Raw genomic sequence first — 10000 nt, forward strand, 5'->3', positions numbered from 1 at the left:
GTATAATTTGCGAGGTGGCACTTGTGCAAGCTTGAATGACAGCCAGGTGTGTGTGACAGTTCAGTGTGCGATCTTTTACCATCCCATTGTGTTGTCATTTCGAAGGGCGTGTTGTGGAGGGGGTGGACTGTGTGATTATATACCTTTCCAGCGGGAGCATGTGTTCCCCAGGGTCCATATTTCTCCATGTCTAAGCTCCCGGTCTGAGTTCCCCGAGGTCAATGTCACATTCAGTCAGGCTTTGAGCACCATGCTGAAATATTTGTGCGGCTATCAGTGTAGATTTTTTCTACATAATTTTGCAGAGGACAATATATATATATATATATATATATATATATATATATACATACACATATATATATACACACATATATACATACATACATAGTTTCCAGTCAAACTTGGGAGAAACGGCGAGACCGGGACTCGAACCCAGGTTGACCTTCAGTATTTGATACTACCATGACGGGTGCAATAGCCGAGTGGTTAAAGCGTTGGACTTTCAATCTGAGGGTCCCGGGTTCGAAGCTCGGTGACGGCGCCTGGTGGGTAAAAGGTGGAGATTTTTCCAACCCCCCAGGTCAACATATGTGCAGACCTGCTAGTGCCTGAACCCCCTTCGTGTGTTTTCGCAAGCAGAAGATCAAATACGCACGTAAAAGATCCTGTAATCCATGTCAGCGTTCGGTGGGTTATGGAAACAAGAACATACCCAGCATGCAAACCCCCGAAAGCGGAGTATGGCTGCCTACATGGTGGGGTAAAAACGGTCATACACGTAAAAGCCCACTCGTGTACATGCGAGTGAACGTGGGAGTTGCAGCCCACGAGCGCAGAAGAAGAAGATACTGCCCAGACCCTAATTGACACTGTATTGGCAGGTAAACGTCTTCACCATTCTGTCACCAACCTCCTCCTACCTGAACTGACAGCTTGGACGAGACTTTAAAAAGCAAATGGAGGAATTGCAAGCACACACCTTTTATCAACAGAAAAAAAAAAAAACAGAAAAAAAGAAAAGCGTAGTGGTTTGGTTGTGGGAGTGAAGCACACATGGATTCTTTGTCGCTCTCCTTTCCTGTCTGACGTACGTTCTGTATGGGTTTCCTTCCATGTCTCTCTCTCTCTTTCTCCCTCCCTCCCTCCACGATGGTGTTCAACCATTTACTGATTGATGGCAAAAAATTCACTGTCGATGATAATGATAAACTTGTTGACTTTAAATAGGGAAGTGGCCTGCCCATTTGTTTAAGAAGTGACGCTTTTTCCAATGGGGTGGAAAAAAGAACAGTGACACCGGCACTGCCGTCCAGTGTTGGACAGTGTGACACTGAGCTCGCACGTGTTTTTGATGTTGGAAACAGTGTGTGTGCAAGAGTTGACGATGAATGTTCGCGGTGTGTGTCAACGCCTGAAAATGCGGTCTGTCAACATAGGCGCAAGAAAAATAATGTACTGAACCAAAATAAAAGTGCTGCTTGTGTAAAAAACAGTAGAATTAAGCCATTGTCTTTTGTTCATTGGAATGTGAATGGGTTGATTTCAAAATTACATGACGGTGACTTTATTTCATATCTTTGCTCGTTTGACTTTGTTTGTTTAGTTGAAACATTTATTGATGATTTTATACCTTCATTATTCCCTGGATACAACAGTTTTTGTATTCCTGCAGTAAAATTCACTGAAAAGGGGAGGCGATCGGGAGGAGTTGTCTGTCTTGTAAAAGATGTTTATGTTCCATACGTAAAGCAAGTTGATGTAAAATCTAATAGTTTTGATGCATTACTTATTGATAAGATATTATTTGGTATTGACAAAGATGTGTTGTTTGTGTACTGTTATGTACCACCCGAAGGTTCCCCATACTATGCATATTTTGACTGTGAAAATGGAATTGCGTTATTGGAAGATTTTTTGATTGATTGTACATTAGCTTACAATGATGTTTATATCTTGCTGTGTGGGGATTTGAATGGCAGGACATGTAATATTTCCCACCACTGCCAGGGAGTTACAGGAGATGAGTTTCAGCGAAGAAGTCACCCAATTAGTATCAATAGACGTTCCGAAGATTCTGTTCTTAACAACTATGGAAAATTGCTGTTGAATATGTGTACTGCACTTGACTTGTGTATAATTAATGGAATGTGTCATGGCGACCAAAATGGTTGCTACACTTATATATCGGATAGTGGATGCAGTGTGAATGATTATTTCATTATGTCTTGTGATATGTATGCATTGTTGTGTGATTCATGTACGTTGTGTGTGTCTGACAGAACTGAATCCGATCATATGCCTGTGGAACTCCGTTTCACAGGCCGGGGTTATGAATTGGAAAACACACAGTTTGAAAATGATTTTGTTTTAGAAAAATTTGTGTGGAGTGACGACTTGGCTGATGTATACATTCATAACATACGTTCAGAAGAATTTAAAGAAAAAATAAACTTAGCAATTAGCCTAATTAGTGTTGATATAAACCAAGCGTTAAGTGTTTTTAATGAATGTATCAAGGATGCTGCTAAACATATGAAGAAACAAATTAGTATCAGTAACAAGTTAAAACCAAAAGATTGGTTTGATGCAGAATGTCGTAGCGCTAGAAAAAATGTTCGTAGGTTGTTCAACAAATTTAGACGTACTCTGGATGTTGATGATCGTCATTGTTTTTGTAAGGCCAGACGGGAATATAAACATTTGCAAAAGAGAAAGCGAAAGCAGTTTAATGATATATTGTTGACAGAATTAATTGCTTCTATCAAAAGTCAGAAAGAATTTTGGAACAATGTTCGTAAAATGTCACTTAAAAGAAAACAGCCAGCTAACAATATTACTGATGATGTTTGGTTTGATCACTTTAAAACCCTTCTAACAAAAGAGGTAAATTCTGATAACGTACTGCAGTGGGAACAAGATGAAGATGAAGAAGATTATTTAAATCGTCCAATCTCGGTAGAAGAAGTGATGTTTGCATTAAGGAAAATTAAGAACCGTAAAGCTGCAGGACCTGATAGTATAATTGGAGAATTGTTAAAATATGCCACTGAATCTGACCTGATTTTGAATTTCTTTGTAACCTTTTTTAACTCGTTATTTGACAGAGGAATCTATCCTGAAAAATGGACCGAATCTATTGTTTTACCACTGTATAAAAAGGGCGATGTAAACAATCCGAATAACTATAGAGGAATTTCTCTTTGTGATGCAAGTAGTAAGTTGTATAGTACAATTATAAATCAGAGACTGCAAGAATGGGTAGAAGAAAACAATATTACAGGTGAATACCAGGCAGGATTTAAACACAACTACTCAACTGTTGATCATATGTTTACTTTGATGGCCTTTATTCAAAAACAGTTTTCTTTGAATCGTAAATTGTATGTGGCTTTTATAGATTTTGAGAAAGCCTTCGATTCCATAAACAGAACAATTCTATGGCCTATTCTTTTAAAAACTGGTGTTCGTGGAAAGTTGTTGAAATGTATTATGAGTATGTATGCGGGTGTGAAAGGAAGGGTTAGATGTGGGGGGAAGATGACTGATTATATTCAATGCACTTCTGGCGTAAAACAAGGTGATGTGTGCAGCCCTGTATTATTTTCTCTTTTTATTAACGAACTAACTTCAGAAGTTGTCAGAAACGGAAAACATGGTGCACAATTTACTGGTGAGATTCTAGAGTTATTCATTCTCCTCTTAGCTGATGATGTTGTGTTGATATCTGAAACTGTGATTGGTTTACAAACACAATTAAATAGTCTATCTAGAGCTGCAAAATCACTTCAGTTGAAAGTAAATATGTCAAAAAGTAACATAATTGTATTTAGAAAAGGTGGATATTTAGGAATTAGGGAAAAATGGACTTATAATGGAATAACGATGCCAGTAGTGAATGTGTATAAATACTTAGGAATATATTTTTCAACAAAATTGAGTTTCACAGTTGCATGTAAAGATCTTGCATGTAGAGCTAAACAAGCATTACTTTGTATTATGAAAAAACTGTCAAGTTTAGAAAATCAATCTTTTGATCTGTTTATTAAATTGTTTGATTCCCAGGTACAACCCATTGTACAATATGGAGCAGAAATTTGGGGTCTCTCTAATGCTGCAGTTTGCTGCGAGAGTGTTCATTTATTTGCACTGAAAAAGTTTCTTGGAGTTACCATGAAAACGCCTAATGATTTAATTTATGGGGAGACAAAAAGATATCCGATACATCTCAATTCCGCAGTAAGATGTATTCGCTATTGGTTGAAAATAACACAAATGGAAGATTCAAGGTTGCCGAAAAAAGCATTTAATATGTTATATGATTTAGATTTGAGGGGTAAGGTAAACTGGGTATCAAAGGTTAGGGTTAGATTATATGAACTGGGATTTGGTTATGTTTGGTTACAGCAGGGGGTAGGGGACATAAAGGGATTTATTAGTGCACTCCGAACAAGATTAATTGACTGTAGATGGCAAGATTGGTCTTATCATGTTCAAGATAGCGATAGGTTTGAGTTTTACAGACAGTTCATTTCTATACACTCTATTCCTACTTATCTGTCAATGAAAATGGATAAGCATTTGAAACATATCACAACCAGGTTCCGATTTGGAATTTCTGACATATTTCTTCATCATTATCGTTATCGAAAGTCCAGTGTCTCTGATCTTAGTTGTCCTTTATGCAGACGTGCTGAAGAAACCGAACTTCACTTTGTGTTGTGTTGCCCTGCTTTGAATGACCTTAGACATGAGTGGATTCCACAAAAATATTATAGACACCCTACTTTATTTCGACTTGCCATGCTTATGTCATCAACTAACGAAACTGTTATAAAACAGTTTGCTATTTACTTATATAAGGCTTTTAAGTTTCGCAGTGTATTATGTAGTTAATCATTATTAGTTGTGCATTATCCAATTTGTGGATTATCATTTGCAGTTTATCATTCACTTCTGTAATTTGCAAGGTTTTGATTTTGAATGTTGATTCACTGTACCCCCTTCATGAGGGGCCATGGCCTTTATTGAATAAACTATCCGTATCCGTATCCGTATCCGTATCCCTCCCTCCCTCCTCTCTCTCTAATCTCACCAGATTTACGGATGTTTTATCGATGAATATTTTTCAGTGTCTACCAGTTTTGTCAGCGCCTTTAACTAAAGCTCAGATCTCAGAGTCTGGATAGAAGCCAGACTCACACAAAGCAGCGCCCCTTTCTCCCCCTTCTCCTTCACCCTCTTTTCCTCTTTCTCCCCCTTCCCCTTCTCCCCCTTCTCCCCTCTGGATAGAAGCCAGACTCACACAAAGCAGCGATCTAGACGATCGGTAACACAAGGCGGAAACACTTCATGCAAGCACAAGCAATGGGTTTTTAAAATCAGCTATTTTGCTGTTCAGAAGATTCGTTTCCTTGTCATGCGATTTCGTTGATTGTGAACCCCCCCCCCTTCCCTGCCTCCCAACCCTAATTCATAATTGAAAGGGAATACAGCATATTCAGTTTACTGGTGTCAGTGTCTCTTGTCAGTCTTTCTGTCCCTGTCTTAGAACACATACACACACGCACACACACACACACACACACACACACACACAGTGACACACATACACACACACACAGTGACACACATACACACACACACACACACACACAGAGTGACACACATACACATACACATAGAGTGACACACACACACACACACACACACACACACACACACACACACACTCCCCTCTCTCTCTCTTTAACCAGTACTGATTCGATCTGTACAGCAGCATGTTATGACGTGAGGCAAAACATGTGATAGCAGGAAACGTTATATATAACAAAGCCATAAGCGTTATAAAAACTCTCTCTCTCTCTCCCTCCCTCTCTCTCCAACAAATGAAAAGACTGTCAAGGAATTCGCTCTATATCTGTATGAAGCACTCAAAAGGAGAAGTGTATATGTTACATCATGAAGACTTCTGAATGTATGACTTCAGCAATTTACTGTATATTCCCCTTGAAAGGGGCTTTGGCCTATATGAATAAACCATCTGAATCTCTCTCTCTCTCTGTGAGTGTGTGTGCGCGCGTAAAACTTCCTATCTCAAATCTCTCTCTCTCTCTCTCTCTCTCTCTCTCTCTCTCTCTGTGTGTGTGTGTGTGTGTGGTTACTTGAGTGGGTGTTTTAAAGTTTTTTTGTACATGTGTTTGTGTGTTCGCGCGTGCGTGTGCCTGAATTATGCCATACACCATAGCATTATTATGATATATAGTCTCTTCTCGAGAAGCGCATTAGGAGAGCTCTCAACCATACTAGAATGTGCTATTGAAAATTAATGTTCGTTTCTTTTTTAATTACTACTTTGAGCATGGAATATTGGGTCTGGCGTGGTGCTGTTTAAACGACACTGCGCTTTTTTAAATATTTTTTTTATGGGAAGCTATTAATATACCAAGCTTGCCCTTTCCCAGCGGGGAGCTCATGAAATAAACTCCTTGCCTCAGTGCAGTTGAGGACCACACCAAACCGGATTTCACTTCTTAAACGGTGTGCTGTGAACATTGCATCGAGTACACAAACATATAAATCTTATCAGTCACGAATGCAGCAACTCAACCCCTCACCCCTCCCCCCCCTTCCCCCACCAACATTACCTCAGTCCCCCGCCGAAAACTTCCCCGCACAAGAAAAGGGAAGACCAAATCGTGTACTGGCCTAATTTCAAGCGAGCAACCCCCATTGGAAAAAAAAAAGAGTTATGGATCTTTTAAGTTTTAGCCGAGGACCATCGAACTGAAATTTTGGCCAAGGGTCAATTAATTTTATTATATATATATATATTTTTTATATGCTGCGAAAACACCATCGCCTTAATCATCGCTTCTTGATTGACGCAAGTTGCAATAAAATTGATTAAGCAACGGATACTGTTCAGATTTGATACCACAGTTTGTGCATTATGAGCAGTCAGTATGCTCTTCCTTTCTCTTCATTCTTCGATGGATTAAAATAAAAAGCGAGCGGATATCGCGTTTGATGCACTCACGCGCGCGACTCGTGGGCGCGCTCACACACAGACGCACACAACACACACACACAGACACAGAGTATTATTCTAACAATATTACAGTACAGGCAAAGAAGACCCCCAAACAAGAACGCACGATCGTTCCCCTCGTCTGTGTGAAAGGGAAGGATACTTTTGGCAAGGCCGACCACTCCTTCCTCACGGGTTAAAATAACCTCCGAATAAGGTTTGTGTGGCGAAAATATGCCCAGACTTGAGTTTCCCAGGCATTGTGTTCTCACGGCATTTTAGAGCATCGATTTGACTTCCATCTTCGACGAAAATAGCATGGGGATCGTCACAAAAAGAGAGAATATTTCCAGACACTGCGGTGGCACGCCTGTCTGCAATGGACTATGCACCACGGAGCTGAGGTTTCAGTTTCTGAAGGAGGCACCACTGCGTTCGGACAGATCCATATACGCTACACCACATCTGCTAGGCAGATGCCTAACCAACAGCATAACCCAACCGGGCTGAGATTGGCGTCAGTGCCAAAAAAACCCCATTCTGTTCAGGAGTTGGAGTCGCTTTTGAGTCAGCCATAATAAACCCCGTTGTCTTGCGTGTATACATATTCATATTATACGGCGTACACGCACGGATACATACGTGCATACATGCATGTATACATACGAACATGAATAAAATCATTTTCACATAAACACCCACACTCTCTCTTTCACGCACGCACTCACATACCCAATCTTTCACTTCTGCTACCTACGTTTATGTAAATACAGCGAGTGGAGTTTTTACGACCTATTGCCACTAGCCTTTACGGTCAAGTTTTTTTTTCTTTCGATACGTGAGAGTTCAGTGTGGACAGGACAAAGCCAGTGGGAAAAGGCGTTCAACATCAACGTCCAAGCAAGGTGGTAAGTTAGTCGGTAGCATTAGTTTTGTTGTTTGCAGCAGAAACAGTTGATGTCGTTCGCAGTGGTAGTCAGTTGCTCCTGCTGGCAGCGATATTCAGTTCGAACGCACGTCGACCCATGTTAGTACCTCTGTGTTTAAGATGTAAGTCCAGACTGATGCCCGTGGTTATGCCCACAACGATTAGAGTTGGGTTTAACTCACTCAGTACGGCCAGTCCTCTCTTCTCCTCTACACAGACCCCTCGGATGTCCAGTGGGTGTCTGAATGACCCAACCTTTAGCTTCCGTCGTCAGAATTGTGGTATTCTTTGTCCACATTCACGTCTTCAGTATAAGAGCCTTCCGCTTGCAATATTTAGGTGATGGTAATTGGGGTAAAACGCTGTTAACGTCGTCTCTTTCGCCGTTCGTATGGAAAGAGTTAACGACATGATGACTTGCGCCTATAAGGTCAAGTTGTTCAGTTCTGGGGTTTTAGTGTTGTGAAGAATTCGTTGTTTTAAGGGGTAGAGCCCTGGGTATGCTGTCCATCTGGCAGTCCTGACTGTCTTTAGAGGGATCGATGAAGTCCCAGCTGGTTCTTCTGGCGTGCCGGTGGGTGAAGTCCTGGCTGTCTGATGAGGGGTGAGGTTCTAGCTGTTCACCTGCTTTCCAAAGGGGAGTCCTGCCTTCAGAGGGATGAAGTCCTGGTTGCTCTTTTGTCATTCCATGGGGGAGTCGTGGCTGTCTGAAGAGCGATGATATCCTAGTTGTTCGTCTGGCGCTCCGAGGGGTGGGGGTTGGGTGTGTGTGTGTGTGTGGGGGGGTGGGGGGGGGGGGGCTGAGGGTGTGTGTGGGGAATTCTGGTTGTCTGAAATGGGTTGAGATCCTGGCTCTTCGTCTTGCGTTCTGATGGGGAAGTTCTGGTCATTTGTATAGAAGGTTGAAGTCCTGACTGTTCTTCTGGCGTTTTATGGGTGGGTGCCCTGGCTGTCTGAAGAGGGGTAAGGTCCTGGTTGTTCGTCTGGCGTTCCAAGGGGGAGTCAGTCCTGGCTGTAGGGTGGTGATATCTTGGCTGTTCCTCTGGGGTTCCAATGGGGAGTTCAGGCTGTCTGAAGAGGGATGAGTTTCTGGCTGTTCGTTTGGCGTTCCAAGAGGCCTGGCTGTAGAGTGGTGATATCCTGGCTGTTCCTCTGACGTTCCGAGGGAAAGGTCCTGGTTGTCTGAAATAGGTTGAGATCCTGGCTGTTCGTCTTGCGTTCTGAGGGGGAAGTTCTCGTTGTTTGTATAGAAGGTTGAAGTCCTGACTGTTCTACTGGCATTCCATGGGTGGGAGCCCTGGCTGTCTGAAGAGGGTTGAGGTCCTTGCTGTTCGTCTGGCGTTCCGAGGGAGAAGTACTGGCTGTAGAGTGATGGATATCCTGGCTGTTATTCCGGCGCTTCAAGGGGGAAGTCTGGATATTTGTTGAAGGTCTTGGCTGTTCCTCTGGGTGTGAGCTCCACCCGGGTGTGAAGTCAGTGTAGGGGGTTTGTCCTGGTCGTCTATCCGTGGGTTGACACCTGGTATGTCCGCCACTCCCTCACTTGCTTCATTATGCACTGTTGGCAGGTGACTAGACGATGGCGGACAGCGGTCATAGCCAGCCCGGCGGGCATGAGGACGGGGACATCATGTACATATGGAAGATCCCCATTGACCGCGCCTACGTCAAGTCCATCATCGGCATCCTCAAGTTTGTCATCGCAGTAAGTGATATATATTTCCCCTACCCCATCTCTGTCTGTCTGTCTGTCTGTCTGTCTGTCTCTATATATTGGTGTACTTCCTGTCAGTGATAATATTCCTCGTTATAGCAATTCGAACCAGAAAAGATGCTGCCCGTTTTGTATATCAAAAACTGAAAATGAATTGCATTTTCTGTTTGAATGCCCAGTTTATGCAGATTTAAGAATAACATTTCTAAAAGATTCAAAGAAGGTTCCCATTTGCATATATTGCTCCAAGCAGACTGTGACCCACATTGGCGAAATCTGTCTAAATGTATATTTCATGGTATAAAGAAAAGATCTTATATGATCAGTG

General features: G+C 42.0%; 1 protein-coding gene across 1 annotated transcript in view; it reads left to right on the forward strand.

Moving 5' to 3' along the window:
- The window catches only part of LOC143285400 (CKLF-like MARVEL transmembrane domain-containing protein 4), a 19185-nt gene that overhangs the window by 1042 nt on the left and 8143 nt on the right, over window positions 1-10000 (forward strand). Inside the window, exon 2 of the mRNA XM_076592646.1 lies at window positions 9527-9663. Coding sequence (XP_076448761.1) covers window positions 9538-9663 — 126 coding nt within the window. The 5' untranslated portion in view covers window positions 9527-9537. The remainder of the gene's footprint in view (window positions 1-9526; window positions 9664-10000) is intronic.

The sequence above is a fragment of the Babylonia areolata genome, chromosome 9 (genome assembly GCF_041734735.1).
Source record: "Babylonia areolata isolate BAREFJ2019XMU chromosome 9, ASM4173473v1, whole genome shotgun sequence".
NCBI lineage: Eukaryota > Metazoa > Mollusca > Gastropoda > Neogastropoda > Buccinidae > Babylonia > Babylonia areolata.